The 19,626-nt window shown below is 30.8% G+C and overlaps 1 protein-coding gene across 1 annotated transcript; it reads left to right on the top strand.

The window, feature by feature from the left end:
- The first annotated feature begins 6,636 nt into the window (after positions 1-6,636).
- her1 (hairy-related 1) lies at positions 6,637-12,724 on the top strand. The gene is made up of 4 exons (XM_056457116.1): positions 6,637-7,064; positions 7,361-7,456; positions 7,544-7,634; positions 11,355-12,724. Exons 1-4 carry the CDS (start codon positions 7,023-7,025, stop codon positions 12,110-12,112), a joined length of 987 nt encoding a protein of 328 aa, XP_056313091.1. The 5' UTR covers positions 6,637-7,022; the 3' UTR covers positions 12,113-12,724.
- Positions 12,725-19,626: the final 6,902 nt, after the last annotated feature.

Raw genomic sequence — 19,626 nt, 5'->3', positions numbered from 1 at the left:
TATATAACATTTCATATATGTGAAATTAAAATGTGAACTTATATGTAATTTGCATATATTGCAACATATCCGATTTCGTGTATATACAATATATACTAGCTCATATTTGGATTTTACATATATAAAATGTCCCATACGCAACATATATTTAAAAATATTTAAAAAATTGCATATTTATCACATATAGCTCTTTTTTTAACCACTGGAATTACAAATATGTACATATATGTAATACCAATAGTTTTTGCAAAAATTTTAAATATATTTTGCATATATGACAGATTCTATATATGTGTAATCCAAAACTTGTCATATGTAATTTGCATATATTGCAATATATCACATTTCTATACGAGTATACACAATATAGGCCAATGCTAAATAAGCAAACACACAAGCTCATATTTGGATTTTACAAAATGTAATATACACAACATATATTTCAAAATATTTCAAAAATAGCATATATATGTGTGTGTATATATATATATATATATATATATATATATATATATATATATATATATATATATATGTATGTATGTATGTATGTATGTATGTATGTATGTATGTATGTATGTATGTATGTATGTATGTATGTATGTATGTATGTATGTTTGTATGTATGTATATGCATGTAATATTTTGCAATATATCACATTTCTTTATGGGTATATACAATTATACAATATATACTAAATACACCTAAAACACAAGCTCCTATATGGATTTTACATATATAAAAAGTCCTATATGCAACATTTATTTAAATTTGTTTTCAAAAATGGCATATATATCACATATATCTCTTACTTTACAAACATGTACATTTGTAATAACAATAGTTGAAAAATATATATAAATGGCCATTTTTGCAATATTTTACATATATGACATATTTTATATGTGAAGTCCAAATATGAACTTGTCATTTATGTATATTGCAATATATCAGATTTCTATTTGTGTATATATAATATATGCTAAATAAACATGACACATAAGCTCATATATGGAATTTACATATATAAAATGTCATAAATGCAATATAAAATATAAAAAACGCATATATATCACATATCTCTATTTTTTTAAACCATTGAAATTACAAACATGTACATATATGTAGTAACAATAGATGAAAAATATATATAAATGGCAATTTGTTTGCAATATTTTGAAATATATTTTGCATGTATGACATGTTTTATATGTGAAATCCAAATAGGAACTTGTCATATAATTTGCATCGATTGCAATATATCAAATTTCTATATGGGTATATAATGTATGCTAAATAAGCATGGCACACAAGCTCATATTTAGGTTTTACATTCATAAAATGTCATATACGCAACATATATTTCAAAAATGGCATATATATCTCATATATCTCTTTTTTTAACCACTGGAATCACAAACATGTAATGGTTGAAAAATAAATGGACATTTTTTGCAATACTTTGATATATATTTCAATATATAATGTTATGATAGCTGTTTTAACATTAAGATATGATTGAATTGCCTCTTTTTACAATTATGAAATAGTTTGATAACAGGCAGAAAATGTTGGGACCACAATGAAATGGTCTAGCATCAAATCCATTACAGTCATCGCAAGTTATATTCGCCATTTGTATAAGTCCTTTTGGATAAAAGCATCTGTAATTTGGCTAATGTGATTTATGTAATTATATTAAATAATTAAGGTAATCAAGGGGATCAGTGGGTAGCGTGATCGCCTCACAGCAAGAAGGTTGCTGGTTCAAGCCTCGGCTGGGTCATTGGCATTTCTGTGTGGAGTTTGCATGCTCTCCCTGTGTTGGCGTGGGTTTCCTCCGGGTGCTCCGGTTTCCCCACAAGTCCAAAGACATGCACTATAGGTGAGCTGGGTAAGCTAAATTGTCCGTATATGTGTGTGAATGAGTGTATATGTTTCCCAGTGTTCGGTTGCAGCTGGAAGGGCATCCACTGCGTAAAACATATGCTGGATAAGTGGCAGTTCATTTCGCTGTGGCGACCACAGATTAATAAAGGGACTGAGCCGAAAAGAAAATGAATGAATGAATGAATGAATGAACTTTTTTAACTCCCCAGTGCTGGGTTGCAGCTGGAAGGACATCTGCTGCATAAAACATGTACCGGATAAGTTGGCGGATCATTTCGCTGTGGCGACCCCTTAAAAATATGAGACTAAGCCGAAGGAAAATGAATGAATGAATGAATGAATGAATGAACTCCAACGCAGACTTTATAGATTTAAATCCATCCTAAAGTCATATTGCAGCACACTTTTAAGTTTACTGACGCCCCCTAGTGGGCCATGCCTAAATGAAGCTCAAGCCAAGCGTTTTACGAATAAATAAATTGTTGTTTCTTGCCACACGAATATAAAGTCCTATATAAAGAATATAACACCATACACTGTAAATTAATTAAAAAGCGAGTGTATATACAGAGTACTATTCGTTTGTCCAGAACACAAGATCATCGACACACGTTTGGTGTTAACAAAATGTGTCAAGAGAATCAGACGTGTGCTCTTTCACCTCTTCGACGCATGGTTGCCCGTTTCCCACAGGAATAGCATACTTAACCTCACATTTAATCATCAAAAGCAAGAAAAAGCAAACAGAAGATATATAAATTAAGTAAAAAAAATACTAAATTTTGTGCATCACTGGCGAATTATGAAACCAAAGTCTATCATTTACACAATGTATGTTTTATTTACAAGTTTATCTGAATTTCGGCATATTTTCAAGCTGGGGAAAGCTCGAGCTGGCGAAACTTTTAAAGTGAAACACGTCAATTTTAACTTCAGCTTTACACTTTAGTATACTTCCACTAAAATGTTGGATTGTTTAGACAAGCATGGACAACTCAAACGTTGTGTTAAAATCTATAATAACATTTTATTTATACTTTTTAATCCCCCGGTTGGGGTTGTCCATATTTGACGCAACAATAGATTAAAACAACCCAATACTTTTTAGTGTAACAATCAAGCTTGAATAACTTGAATCCCATTCTCAGGCCTTCTTTTTTTCTCCAAAAGTAGACCTTTTTGCAGTTATACACCTCATTTTCTATCTATTTATGAGGTTTAAATACTGCATTTAAGCATTATTTTAGCTAAACTACATGTATATTGTATAGCTTACTACTATATCCTGTCTTATGTGTAAAGTTTAAGTATTTTATTTTACTTTATTTTATGGTATATGTTAGTAATGCATAGTTTTTTTTATAATAGCTCTTATGTCCGGGGTTGTGTTTTTATTTATGATTATACAGCAACGTTGTCCTGCGAGACACGACATTTCGTTCCTCCACACATGTAGCGGATTGACATGACTCGATGTAACTTGTCGGATGGTCATTATAACTACACTTTTTGATGTACCAAAACTATTTTCTAAAGATTTAGAATAAGGAAATGTGGGAAAAATACTCATTTTAATAAGCACATTACATTTACTACATCATATATCATAAGAAAAAAGTAGGAATATGTTAAAGTTTTAAATTAAAAACTGGCCTATTGTCGTTTATTAGGCAAATAACAAACTGGTCAGCACATTCAACTTACCTTAGTCGGAATTTGGCCATTTCAATAAATAATAATTACAACATATAGTTCAGCTCAAATTATTTTAGACTCTTTTTATACCTTTCCAATCAATAAAAAATTGTCATTTGGACGACACGTGCTCACACCATGGTCACACCATGCCCGAAAGCGTGTCTGATTCACACCTCTGCAACAGGCGCTCAGGTGCGTAAAGCCTCCACGTGCCCATTTGCTCAAATGTTCAGTGATGGTCCAGCAGGTGAGAGAGTGCGCTAAAGTTTCAAATTTCACCATTTTAAATGGCTGATGATGGTCATCGGTGCATGGGGTCTGTATCCAAAATGGTTGGTTAATGGTTTTGTATTGAATACGGCGGAATTATATTCTAAATAACCCTGACACCTCGTGTTTTCCATTCAAAGCCACATCAAAGCCCGATTTCCGTACAAAGAACAATTGAGTCCACATGCACTCTAGGCTGTTGTAACCAAATGTTTGATTAGATATTGCTCAAATATATATTTAAAAAGGTGTAATTAGCCTATATTTATTTTAAAATATTAACCCAAAGTTGGGGTTGTCCATATTTGACCCAATTGGTTACCTCAACCCATTTTTTAGAATGAGAATTAACTCGAGACCTGCCATTGTGCATGCAGCTTGATGTTCATAAAATCTAAGACGGTCAATACTGATATTCATTCATTCATTCATTCATTTTCTTTTCGGTTAAGTCCCTTTATTAATCTGGGGTCGCCACAGCGGAATGAACCGCCCAATACTGATATTTTCTTATTCTTAATGCGCATCATAACTTGCATTGTAAGTGAGCGCACGCATTGCAGTCTCCACAGACCTTCTTATAGCCATACAGTGCGCATGCTCCGATTGCACGCCCTTTTGTCCAAAGAATCCCTCTCGCCATATTCACTGTAACATCGACGTGTTAAAAGAATCATAATACTAATGGAATTATGGGCAAGGGTGTGTGCGCCATCACTCCACTTGACCAAACATTATACTTTCCCACGGGATTTTTCTTATCCATGGATGATGCCCATGCATGGGGTCAAAAAGTGAATCACCACATGGCCTGTTCAACAATTCAGCATAGACAAAATGTTCAGTTTAGTCAGAGAAACATCTTAACCTGGGCCTATAAAGTGTGCTGTTGTTATCAATGTGACGCTCACGTGTGCGCGCGCGCCAAGACAACCAGACATCCAAGTGTCGCTCTGCAACAATAATGTGCTTTGCGCTCCTTGTATAATGTTTCAAGACATATTTTACAGCTTATGTAATCACATTTTCTTATTATTATAATGTTTTTTTTCTTCTTACTGCGGAAAAGCAGAACGAACACATACATGCACGGTCTGGATACATCTTTTGCAATTATGAACACAGTTCTATTTTAATATTTAAGCACTTAAAGATACAGGTTAAAATGCGCATTACAGTTTCCGACCCACTATTTTTTCTTATTTGTGACCATGGACTGCAAAACCCAATGAAAACTTATACAAAATGTATTTTTGCACGGGTATTTGGTAATAAATCAAAAATATATACATTGCATATGTCAAAATTGTTGATTTTTTTTTCTTTTAAGCCAAACGTCTTTAGAATATCAGGTAAAGATTTTTCATCAAGACATTTAGCAAAAAATAAATAAATAAATAAATAAAAAAATAAAAAAAAAATAAAATAAAAAAAATAAATAATAATATATATATATATATATATATATATATATATATATATATATATATATATATATATATATATATATATATATATATATATATATATATATATATATATATATATTGCATATGTCAAATTGTTGATATTTCGAACATAAGTAAATATTTATACAAATTTAGCAAATTTCCTACTTAAAATATATATCAAAACTCAAATCTTAATCAGTAATGTGCATTGCTTAGGATTTAGACAACTTTAAAGGTGTTTTTCCTCAATATTTAGACATTTTAACCAAAATACCTACTATATTTATTTATTTATTTATAGAACACTTAAAAGCTTATATTTATTCAGCTTTCTGATGATGTATGAATCTTACTCCAAAAAAAAAAAAAATGAAGACAGTTCTAGCATTGTCGTCCAACATTTCATGCTTATTCCTGTCTACGTCGATTTGAGCTTCAGGTGCGAAGGCAATGCACGGAAACTGGGCATCTAATGAAATTCTAAGCGCCTTTAAATGTTTGAGTATTCCAGTCTGGCGGTGTTAGTGTGACTGTGTTCGTTTTTACACATCTACCTGCCCACAATATGTTGTTCCCACGAGAAAAATCTCAAGTGTTCCTCCACCGCAAAGAGAAATAAATGATGGACCAACATTTCTGTCATGCGGAGCAAACACGCATCAGATACTGTATATAGGCTAAAATTACTGTTTAAATTAATAATATGACTATATATATGTTTTTAATTTGAATTACACGTTTTTAAACATGCAATAAAACAGAACTGCAATAATATGACATATAGGAAGCCTATCTGTGGTGTGTTTGTGGTTATAGGTCGTGAACTTTGAACGGGAGGGGCGTTTTGGTGAATTGAGTGTCAAAAAAATCAAGATGCGCTGGCTTCATATTGACTTATTGGCGCAATAAAACCAGCAACTAGTCCATAAAATCCTAAGCGTTCTATTGCATCTAAAACATTACTGCACGTTAAAAAATCCGGGTTGTCTTAAATTTTAAGCTAAATTAAATTAAAGTTATGGGTCAATTGAACTTATATTACGTTAAACTGACTAAACACAGCTTGTGTAACTTATAAAATTAAGTTAAAACACGATTAACTTAGTTTAATAAGTTACAATGAACTAAACACATAAGCTATCACGACTAATTGATCATGTTTTACAGTGTGGTTATTCTAGATACATTTTTAAGATCTAAGATTTCATAATCATTCATAACTTTAAATAAGGAGGTAAACTCGTTGCCTTATAATTATTAAGTAGCTAAAAACTGTGCAAAATTATAAAAGTTAAGTTATACTGACTTTTTAAAAAGTAAAAGCAACGTGTCGCTTTAAATGTAACGGGGTTACTTTTTAAAAGAAGTAACTAATCGCTTTTAGCTATAAGACAACGCTGAGTTTATATCAGATACTAGCACTTGAATATGTTTGCTTTAACAAAACATGCAGTAAATAACCTAATCGATTTATAGTTCCTTATCTCGGATCATATTAAATGCGTAATTGGGACCAGCAGAACGCCATAAGGCGGCACACGACCATACGGTTGGATACGTCATTGACACCTCGTCACCAATGACGAGCCAGCATCCCTAATAAAAGCAGGAGTTTGCAAGGGACTTTAACACAACAGAAGAATTTCTACAAGCAAGACAGATCAACGGGAATATAACACTGAAGGTGTTTCGTCTTCTTCCGATTTTCAGCCATGGTTACTCCAAAAATGGCAAGTCGAAGACCAACCAAACGAGTAAGTCTACGCTCTTGTACACTATAAAGGGATTAGTTGACCTTAATTTAAAAAAGAGAGTAAATTTTTGCATTATAATTATTAAGTAAACAAACTATGTGCATAATTATAAAAGTTAAGTCAATGAATTTACTTTTTTTTAGTAAAATTAACTTTTACTCGCTTTTATTAAAGTAACTAATCGTTTTTTTTTCAGTGTATCTATGATTTAACCATCTCTTGGTGAACTTTACATATAATACATTTTCATTTTGCTTAATTAAGCCTAAATTAAAAGTATTATGTGCTCCGTCTAGATCTTGAAACCGGTTATAGAAAAGAAACGGAGAGACCGGATCAACCAGCGTCTGGACGAACTGCGAACGCTTCTTCTGGATAATACTCTAGACTCGGTAATAAAACATATACAGCTTAAAGGTGCACTTAAATAACCCTGAAATGGTTTAGCAGCATAATGCATTTACATTCACTTCTTGCAGCGACTTCAAAACCCCAAACTGGAGAAGGCTGAAATTCTGGAATTGACTGTTGAATATATTAGGACTAAAACCACGGCTGCGAGAGATCAAGGTAAGTTTTCTGTCTAAACGTAATTTAAAGCGTGAAATAATAATTAAAGCGTGTATAATCAATGAGTTATAACAACATATGTTTTTTATGTCAATTGTAACTTCTAAAAGTAAGTTTATTTAAGTGTTATTGAAGTTAAACAAGCTGATTTTAAAGGAATAGTTCACCCTAAAATGTAAATTTACTCACTTTTACCCTACAATTCTTTATAAGTTTCTATATTCTGTTGAACACAATAAGATGATATTTTATAAGATGATATTTCAATGTTTTACAGCTTTCTTCAAAATATAAAATGCATTTTAGTCATTGTAATTTGTTAACCTAAGTTAATCATGTTCTAATTTAATTTTATAAGCTGTTTTAAGTCAGTTTAACATATAAGTTCAATTGACTCATAAGGTTAATCTGATTCAGTTTCAAAACTTAAAGCAAACGGTATTTTTTACAGTGTAACAAATGTTTTTTTATGTAAATTGTAACTTATTTAAGTAAGTTTATCATGCTTCAAACTTAATTTTTAAATTTAAACAAGCTGATTTAAAGCGAGAGTGAGTAAATTTCATTTTTGAGTGAAGTATTTACTCATTCTCAATTAGTTACAATCATTTATGAGTTTCTTTATGCTGCTGAACACAATAATATGACATTTTAAAGACTTAATTGACTTCCAGTAAGTAAACAATTACTATAGAAGTCAGTGGTTTAAAGCTTTCTTCAAAATATCATATTTTTGTTCATTAAAAAAATAAAGACGTTTGAAACAAGTAAAAGAGGAGTAAATGATGCCAGAATTTTCAGCTTTGCATGAACTACCGCTTTAAATGTGTTTAATTTATGTTAAAATTATTAAATGTTAATATGATTTAAATTAAACATTTAATGTGTTCCACACAATTCCTTCATGTTGTCACAAAACAAATCAATTAAGTTAACTTAATTGTTTTTACAAATTTAAGTGGATTGATAATGTTGATTTGATAAGTTAAATGGGTTTAATTTAAGTTAAAATGTCTGATAATGTTAATTTGATAAGTTAAAAGTGTTTAATTTAAGTTAAAATGACTGATAATGTTAATTTGATAAGTTAAATGTGTTTAATTTAAGTTAAGATGCCTGATAATGTTAATTTGATCATTTAAATGTGTTTAATTTAAGTTAAAATGCATGATAATGTTAATTTGATAAGTTAAATGTGTTTAATTTAAGTAAAATGCATGATAATGTTAATTTGATAAGTTAAATGTGTTTAATTTAAGTTAAAATGCCTGATAATGTTAATTTGATTAGTTAAATGTGTTTAATTTAAGTTAAGATGCCTGATAATGTTAATTTGATAAATTAAATGTGTTTAATTTAAGTTAAAATGCCTGATAATGTTAATTTGATAAGTTAAATGTGTTTAATTTAAGTAAAATGCCTGATAATGTTATTTGATAAGTTAAACGTGTTTAATTTAAGTAAAGATGACTGATAATGTTAATTTGATAAGTTAAATGTGTTTAATTGAAGTTAAAATACCTGAAAATGTTAATTTGATTAGTTAAATGTGTTTAATTTAAGTTAAGATGACTGATAATGTTAATTTGATAAGTTAAATGTGTTTAATTTAAGTTAAGATGACTGATAATGTTAATTTGATTAGTTAAATGTGTTTAATTTAAGTTAAAATGCCTGAAAATGTTAATTTGATAAGTTAAATGTGTTTAATTTAAGTTAAGATGACTGATAATGTTAATTTGATAAGGTAAATTTGTTTAATTTAAGTTAAAATACCTGAAAATGTTAATTTGATTAGTTAAACGTGTTTAATTTAAGTTAAGATGACTGATAATGTTAATTTGATAAGTTAAATGTGTTTTATTTAAGTTAAAATACCTGATAATGTTAATTTGATAAGTTAAATGTGTTTAATTTAAGTTAAGATGACTGATAATGTTAATTTGATAAGTTAAATGTATTTAATTTAAGTTAAAATGCCGGATAATGTTAATTTGATAAGTTAAATTTGTTTAATTTAAGTTAAAATGCCTGATAATGTTAATTTGATAAGTTAAATGTGTTTAATTTAAGTAAAATGCCTGATAATGTTAATTTGATAAGTTAAATGTGTTTTATTTAAGTTAAAATACCTGATAATGTTAATTTGATAAGTTAAATGTGTTTAATTTAAGTTAAGATGACTGATAATGTTAATTTGATAAGTTAAATGTATTTAATTTAAGTTAAAATGCCGGATAATGTTAATTTGATAAGTTAAATTTGTTTAATTTAAGTTAAAATGCCTGATAATGTTAATTTGATAAGTTAAATGTGTTTAATTTAAGTAAAATGCCTGATAATGTTAATTTGATAAGTTAAATGTGTTTAATTTAAGTTAAGATGACTGATAATGTTAATTTGATAAGTTAAATGTGTTTAATTTAAGTTAAGATGACTGATAATGTTAATTTGATAAGTTAAATGTGTTTAATTTAAGTTAAGATGACTGATAATGTTAATTTGATAAGTTAAATGTGTTTAATTTAAGTAAAATGCCTGATAATGTTAATTTGATAAGTTAAATGTGTTTAATTTAAGTAAAATGCCTGATAATGTTATTTGATAAGTTAAACGTGTTTAATTTAAGTAAAGATGACTGATAATGTTAATTTGATAAGTTAAATGTGTTTAATTGAAGTTAAAATACCTGAAAATGTTAATTTGATTAGTTAAATGTGTTTAATTTAAGTTAAGATGACTGATAATGTTAATTTGATAAGTTAAATGTGTTTAATTTAAGTTAAGATGACTGATAATGTTAATTTGATTAGTTAAATGTGTTTAATTTAAGTTAAGATGACTGATAATGTTAATTTGATTCGTTAAATGTGTTTAATTTAAGTTAAAATGCCTGATAATGTTAATTTGATAAGTTAAATGTGTTTAATTTAAGTTAAGATGACTGATAATGTTAATTTGATAAATTAAATGTTTAATTTAAGTTAAAATGCCTGAATGTTAATTTGATAAGTTAAATGTGTTTAATTTAAGTTAAAATGCCTGATAATGTTAATCTGATCATTTAAATGTGTTTAATTTAAGTTAAGATGACTGATGTTAATTTGATAAGTTAAATGTGTTTAATTTAAGTTAAAATGCCTGATAATGTTAATTTGATTAGTTAAATGTGTTTATTTTAAGTTAAAATGACTAAATGTTAATTTAATTTAACTTAAAAATGTAATGCAACTACACTTTGGGTTCCACACAAATCCTTCATAATGTCCAAAAACTAATCGAGTTGTCTCCAAAAAACCTCAATTGTGTTGATTCAGCTTATATTAAAGAAGTAGTTTGAACAAGCAGCAAAATATTTTTTTAAAGTGAAATGTTCTAATATTTTATGTCAAAAATGATCTATTTGTTTATTTTGTTCGGTTGTGACTCATATTAGTGTAATTATTCTAATTTATTTTGTCTTGTCTCTTCTGTTTTTCCTCATTCTTCCATCATTCTCAATCCCTCAACACACATCTATTTACTCCACTTTTCCCTATCAATTTATCTTCAATCAATAAACCAAAACTATTTACTTCTCACACCTAAAACCCCCCTTCCTAAACAATCCTTTGCATGGTCCTACAATTAATTATAACCAAAATGATCACACTCAAACCCCCCCTTGCTCTTTCCCCTCAAACTATTTTTGCATGCCTTTCCACTCTCCCTAACCCTCAGGCGATTCTAGCAAGGACTTGCATGACGCAAAACCTCCGCCTCTGCTCTCAAGGAGACCCCAGATGCCCTGTGCGTCCGTCTCGGAGCCCATCCAAACCCATACGCTGCCCTCTAATCCAATCTACAAGGCTGGTTTTAAAGAGTGCATCTCCCGCCTGGCGAGCTTCATCGACTGCGTGGAGCCATCCCAGCGAGACAGCTTCGTCCAAGGTCTCTGCCATCATCTCGACTCCTACAGCAGCGCTCTCCCCCATAGCAGAGTTTCCAGCAATCCAACCCACCATCCATGGATCCCAAATCCAGAGTTGTCCTGCAGGGCGGACGTCCCATCGATTGGACACATGAGAGCCAACCCTGAGCCCTATTCCTATGCAAACAGTCTGTATCCTAAATCATTTATGCATCTGCATCCGACGGGACAACATTCATACCTCTCTCCACCATACTCCATTTCTCCTCCCCCGTCTCCAAGCTATTCAAGCAGCTCTCCTCCGTTCTCCAGCTCACCGACGTATCTGTCTGTGCCCTGCCATTTCCCGTTCCCTCCCAGCATCTCTCCGCTTTCCACCGACTCCTCTTCATCATCGTCGTTATCAACTGTGAGTCTCTCAACAACTTCATTACCGGTCGTCCCAGGACCTCATCTTCAGGTGAGCTCCCCGACTCCGGTGCGATTTAGTGGCTCTGTTCAATCCTCCCAACCACGGACTCTGAGACGAGCGCTGTTCCAGAATCAGCCTTTGTGGAGACCCTGGTGAGCAAAACTGAAGACACTTAACATGAGAATAATCAGCGTTGTCTTAAAGGGATAGTTCACGCAGAAATTAAAATTCTGGCATCATTTATTGACCCCTCCCTTTTGCTTGAATATAAAAAGAAGATATTTAGAAAAATGTTTAAACCTGTATCTATTGACTAACAAATACTACGGTGTACAAAAGGCTTGGTTCCATACAATCGATTTATGTTGGGACAGAATGAAGATTAACTTAATGATTTTTACAAATTTAAGTGGATTGAGCGTAAAACAATTAAGTTGTCCCCAAAAAACCTTAAGAATTGTGTTGTTTCAACTCATTTTAAGTCATTCAACTCATTCAAGTAGTTTGAAAAAGCAGCGCAAGTTTTGTCTTGAGTGTATGGAAGTCAATGGTTACCGGTTTCCAACATTTTTCAAAATAACTTCTTTTATGTTCTTTCAGAATTTTCAGGTTTTAGTGAACTGTCCCTTTAAGGATCGCTTAGAAAAGATGTCTTGATATATCATCAGTTGTTTTCAGAGTGCATGTATGAGTCCTGCAGTCACATTCTGTCTTTCTATTTTCCTATGGTAAAGTCTTTATTGTATACAGATTGTGTAAATATATTTATTTTCTCCCTCTTGTAGATTGTAAATTAATTGTACAGTTTTGTCACTTAATAAATCTATATAATTTTGCTTTTTGTATGACTGCTTTCTTCACAATTGGGTTTAAATAAATTGAACAGTATCGCCATTAATCTTTTAGATATTTCACTAAGTAAGGTCTGAAAAGTATTCTGAATGTAATATTTATGCAGATACTTTAATATTTAATCATCTTCAAGTGGTTACAAACACCTTTTTTGATGTTGAACACAAAAGAAGATATTTTGAAGAATGTTAGAAACCTGTAACCAATGACTTCCACAGGAAAAAGAAATACTATGGAAGTCAATAGTTACAGGTTTCCAACATTTTTCAAAATAACTTCTTTTGTGTTCAAACAGGTTTGAGTATTGATGACTGAATTTTCAGGTTTTAGCGAACTGTCCCTTTAAGGATTGTTTGGAAAAGATGTCTTGCTATATCATCAGTTGTTTTCAGAGTTCATGTATGTGTTCTGGGGTCTTTGCTTTCTAACTTGAGTCACATTCTGTCTTCCTATCTTTCTATTTTCCTATCTAAAAGTCTTTATTGTATACAGATTGTGTAAATAAATATATTTATTTTCTCCCTCTTGTAGATTGTAAATTAATTGTACAGTTTTGTCACTTAATAAATTTATATAATTTTGTTATTTTGTATGACTCGTTTCTTTACAGTTGGATTTAAATAAATTAATTTAATAGTATCGACATTCATCTTTTAGATATTTCACTAAGTAATAAAACTATTCTGAATGTAATATTTATGCAGATACTTTAATATTTAATAATCTTCAAGTGGTTACAAACTCCTTTTTTGATGTTGAACACAAAATAAGATATTTCAAAGAATGTTAGAAACCTGTAACCATCGAATTCCATAGGAAAAACAAATACTATGAAAGTCAATGGTTACAGGTTTCCAACATTTTGCAAAATAACTTCTTTTGTGTTCAAACTGTTTTTTTAGAAAATAATGGCCGAATTTTCTGTTTTTAGTGAACTGTCCCTTTACGGATTGTTTGGAAAAGATGTCTTGCTATATCATCAGTTGTTTTCAGAGTGCATGTATGTGTTCTGGGGTCTTTGCTTTATAACTTGAGTCCTGCAGTCACATTCTGTCTTTCTATTTTCCTATCTAAAAGTCTTTATTGTATACAGATTGTGTAAATAAATATATTTATTTTCTCCCTCTTGTAGATTGTAAAATAATTGTACAGTTTTGTCACTTAATAAATTTAAATAATTTTGTTATTTTGTATGACTCGTTTCTTTACAGTTGGATTTAAATAAATTAATTTAATAGTATCGACATTCATCTTTTAGATATTTCACTAAGTAATAAAACTATTCTGAATGTAATATTTATGCAGATACTTTAATATTTAATCATCTTCAAGTGGTTTCAAACTCCTTTTTTGATACTGAACTCCAAATGAGATATTTTGAAAAATGTTAGACACTTGTAACCATTGTCTTCCATAGAAAAAACAAATACTATGAAAGTCAATGGTTACACGTTTTGAACATTTTTCAAAATACCTTCTTTTGTGTTCAAACTGGTTTGTTAGTAAATAATGGCCGAATTTTCTGTTTTTAGTAAACTGTCCCTTTAAGGATTGTTTGGAAAAGATGTCTTGGTATCATCAATTGTTTTCAGAGTTCATGTATGTGTTTTGGATATTTGCTGTATAACTTTCTGTTTTCCAAACTAAAAGTCTTTATTGTATACAGATTGTGTAAATAAATATATTTATTTTCTCCCTCTTGTAGATTGTAAATTAATTGTACAGTTTTGTCACTTAATAAATTTATATAATTTTGTTATTTTGTATGACTCGTTTCTTCACAATTGGATTTAAATAAATAAGTTTAACAGTATCGCCATTAATCTTTTAGATATTTCACTAAGTAAAGTCTGAAAAACCTATTCTGAATGTAATATTTACGCAGATACTTTAATATTTAATCATCTTCAAGTGGTTACAAATTCTTTTTTGATGTTGAACACAAAAGAAGATATTTCAAAGAATGTTAGAAACCTGTAACCATTGAATTCCACAGGAAAAAACAAATACTATGGAAGTCAATAGTTACAGGTTTCCAACATTTTTCAAAATAACTTCTTTTGTGTTCAAACAGGTTTGAGTATTGATGACTGAATTTTCAGGTTTTAGCGAACTGTCCCTTTAAGGATTGTTTGGAAAAGATGTCTTGCTATATCAACAGTTGTTTTCAGAGGTCATGTACTGTATGTGTTCTGGGGTCTTTGCTTTCTAACTTGAGTCACATTCTGTCTTCCTATCTTTCTATTTTCCTATCTAAAAGTCTTTATTGTATACAGATTGTGTAAATAAATATATTTATTTTCTCCCTCTTGTAGATTATAAATTAATTGTACAGTTTTGTCACTTGATAAATTTATATAATTTTGTTATTTTGTATGACTCATTTCTTTACAATTGGGTTTAAATAAATAAGTTTAACAGTATCGCCATTAATCTTTTAGATATTTCACTAAGTAAGGTCTGAAAAACCTATTCTGAATGTAATATTTACGCAGATACTTTAATATTTAATCATCTTCAAGTGGTTACAAATTCCTTTTTTGATGTTGAACACAAAAGAAGATATTTTAAAGAATGTTAGAAACCTGTAACCATTGACTTCCACAGGAAAAAGAAATACTATGGAAGTCAATAGTTACAGGTTTCCAACATTTTTCAAAATAACTTCTTTTGTGTTCAAATAGGTTTGTAAGTATTGATGACTGAATTTTCAGGTTTTAGTCACTTAATAAATTTATATAATTTTGTTATTTTGTATGACTCGTTTCTTCACAATTGGATTTAAATAAATTAATTTAATAGTATCGACATTAATCTTTTAGATATTTCACTAAGTAATAAAACTATTCTGAATGTAATATTTATGCAGATACTTTAATATTTAATCATATTCAAGTGGTTACAAACTCCTTTTTTGATACTGAAGTCAGAGTAAGATATTTTGAAGAATGTTAGAAACCTGTAACCATTGTCTTCCATAGAAAAAACAAATACTATGAAAGTCAATGGTTACAGGTTTCCAACATTTTCAAAATAACGTCTTTTGTGTTCAAACAGGTTTGTGAGTATTAATAATGTCAGAATTTTCTGTTTTTAGTGAACTGTCCCTTTAAGGATTGTTTGGAAAAGATGTCTTGGTATCATCAAATGTTTTCAGAGTTCATGTATGTGTTCTGGATATTTGCTGTAGAACTTTCTATTTTCCAAACTAAAAGTTTTTATTGTATAAAGATTGTGTAAATATATTTATTTATTTTCTCCCTCTTGTAGATTATAAATTAATTGTACAGTTTTGTCACTTGATAAATTTATATAATTTTGTTATTTTGAATGACTCGTTTCTTCACAATTGGATTTAAATAAATAAGTTTAACAGTATCGCCATTAATCTTTTAGATATTTCACAAAGTAAGGTCTGAAAAAACTATTCTGAATGTAATATTTACGCAGATACTTTAATATTTAATCATCTTCAAGTGGTTACAAACTCCTTTTTTGATGTTGAACACAAAAGAAGATATTTTGAAGAATGTTAGAAACCTGTAACCACTGAAATCCGTAGGTAAAACAAATACTATGGAAGTCAATGGTTACCGGTTTCCAACATTTTTCAAAATAACTTCTGTGTTCATTGGAAAAAAGAAGGTGAAGGTTGAGTAAATGATGGCAGAATTTTCAGTTTTTAACAGAATGTTAGCCCTTGAAAAGAATGCATTTTCATTTAAGAAGATAAAGCAAGCAGGAGCACTTATGCACATCTATGGAAATTAATAATAAATGCAGACATCATAAACATCGCAGCTTTCTGAGAAACAAATCAATTGCATCAACATAAATAAAGAAGCATTTTAAAATGTGTAAAACTCTTAGACATTATTGCACCAATTAATGTTTTATAATTTAGAATAAAAAAGAGCAAAAAGGTGATTTATAGGGTTGAGTTGAATCTGCATTTGACATCTGGGAAAACAACACTAGGGGGAATCAGATATTGTACATTTAAAACACATGTATGGCCTCTGTCATGTTCAAATATGAAATTAAGTTTGTTTATTTTTTGCTATGTGCGATGCAAAAACGTAAAAGCTCAGCATCTCAACACTGTTTATAAGTATACAGAACTTTATCTTGCCTTTCCAATGCAAGGGATATATAATTATAGAGTGACACAGTGGCTCAGTGGTTAGCACTGTCGCCTCACAGCAAGAAGGTCACTAGTTCGAGCCCTAGCTGGGTTAGTAGGTATTTCTGTGTGGAGTTTGCATGTTCTCACCCTTTCATCCGGATGCTCCGATTTCCCCCACAGTCCAAACACATGCACTATAGAAGAATTAGATGAACTAAATTGGCTATAGTGTGTGTGTGTGTGTGTGTGTGTGTGTGTGTGTGTGTGTGTGTGTGTGTGTGTGTGTGAATGAGTGTGTATGGGTGTTTTCCAGTACAGGGTTGCAGCTGAAAGGCCATCCTCTGTGTAAAACATATCCTGGATAAGTTGGCGGTTCATTCCACTGTGGCGTATAAAGGGACTAAGCCGAAGGAAAATTAATAAATGATATAAAATGATAATTATATTTATGTATGGGATAATGTACATGGCCAGTTGTACATAGCCATATTGCATACTAATAATTTATTTAACATGAAAAAAGGATGAAAATTTATTCACTAATTATTTTATTTTTTTGGCTTAGTCCAGGGATGGGCAAACTTGATCCTGGAGGGTCGGTGTCCCTGCATAGTTTTGCACCAACCCTAATCAAACACACCTGCTTGTAGCTTTCTAGTGATCTTGAAGACACTAATTAGGGTGTTCAGGTGTGTTTGATTAGTGTTGGAGCAAAACTCTGCAGGGACACCGGCCCTCCAGGATCGAGTTTGCCCATGCCTGGCTTAGTCCCTTTATTAATTAGGGGTCGCCACAGCGGAATGAACCGCCAGGATAAAAATTCTATAATAATAATAAATACATTTCAGCTTTATTCGCATATATTGTTTCAGGAGATATACAAATGTTGAAAACCTTTGAAAATACAGTTTATCTTTTATTATTGTAGCCCATTTATTGTATAGTTATTTCACTTTTAAGCCTAATTGATTTGTTTTTCCATAGTAAATTTCATTGTAATCACTTACCAAACATGGTATCACATCTTTTCCTCCTGGATAATAATGGCAGGAAATTCCTTGCTTTGTTCGGATGTTCTTGTATTGTCAGTTCAAGCACTAATAAAAAAAGTAAAAGTGTGTAAGTCTTCAAACTTAGAAAATAGCCAAAAATCAAATCTTCCCAAAAGGCACAAGCAACTGTACAAGATGCTCTGTGTTTCAAGTTGTCCATAAGAATAGGAACAGTTGTTGGCAGGTAACATAATTATTATTCTAGGGAAGTTCTTGTTAAATGAGAACAGATTCTTAAAAATCCCTCCAAAATTTCATGTATTTCACAAAGAACTATATCTTTATTTTCTGCGGCTTAAACGGATGAAATAAATACCTCAATTCTCTGTGATTCAATAGAACAGCTTGAACTTGCTGAAAAACCCTTGCTTGCTTTTTATGATGCTTGTCTGTTGTCTTATTAGGGAAGTTTGCCTTTGTATCAGACCATTTATAGTTGTATTGTTTACTTTGTTCAATATATATTAAAATCAGTGGTGGAAAGAGTACTGAAAAATCATACTAGAGTAAAAGTACCATTACTTGACTAAAAATGTAGTGCGGGTAGAGTAAAAGTATCTGTTGTAAATATTACTCAAAGTAAAAAGTAGATCTTTCAGAAGTACTCAAGAGTAGCGAGTATGAGGCTGTAAAAAGCTGATGCATTTACATGTAATTTAATGTGTGTAAACGTAACATTCTGTAGTGCATTTAGTTATTGCCCAGCAGGCACACAACATCATTAATATTAGGTTCGATTTAGGTTGTGATGTCAGGTGACCAAAATTCAATGTCTATTCAACGTCTAAGGACAACATGGTTTTGACGTCCAATAATGACATCAAATGATGTTGAAATTTGGTTGATGTTGATATTTGGTTTATGTTGTGTTGGAAAGTGACCAAAATCCAACGTTGAACCAACAACTTAAACCAACGTCATATTGACGTCAAATAATGACATTTATTCGTCTAATATCAACCAAAACCAAATCCAATGTCTGATAGACGTCAAAGTGGTAGCATCCACACGTCAAGCTGTAACATCATTAGAGGTTTGCATTTGTTTGATTTTGGGTTGGACGTTGGACATTGATGTCAGCCTGATGTTGAGTTCTGATGTAAACCCGATGTCCGAACAAAATGCAACGTCCCCACAACGTTGACGTACAATGTTAATCTGGCGTCATGTTTATGTCTTGTGCCTACTTGGCCATTTTGGTCATCATACAGTAAACATCTGTCATCTTCTCATCAGTGACATGCATCTAAACAGTGTCTGGGTCAATGCGTGTAAAGATTTTGAACATCTTCTTGGACACTTTTAATGCTTCCAAACAGTTTCCTGCAATTATAAATCACCCATGTGATAGTTCATTATGATGCGATTTACCTTCTATGTGTGATTTGATTGGACAGGAATCACAGGACTGATTTTTCTAATCCCTATAGACAAGAAAAAATCAAGTAGTGACAGCAGGTTGAAGGAAAGTAGTGGAGTAAAAGTACAGATACTGCGCTAAAAATGTACTCAAGGGAAAGTAAAACTGCACATTTTTAAAACTACTTATTAAATTACAATTCCTGAGAAAAACTACTCAATTACAGTAATTTGAGTATTTGTAATTTGTTACTTTACATCACTGATTAAAATAATCACTA

Source organism: Danio aesculapii, chromosome 5, assembly GCF_903798145.1.
Source record: "Danio aesculapii chromosome 5, fDanAes4.1, whole genome shotgun sequence".
Lineage (NCBI taxonomy): Eukaryota > Metazoa > Chordata > Actinopteri > Cypriniformes > Danionidae > Danio > Danio aesculapii.
Note: the sequence above shows the minus strand (reverse complement) of the source record. Positions and strands in the feature narration are given on the sequence as shown.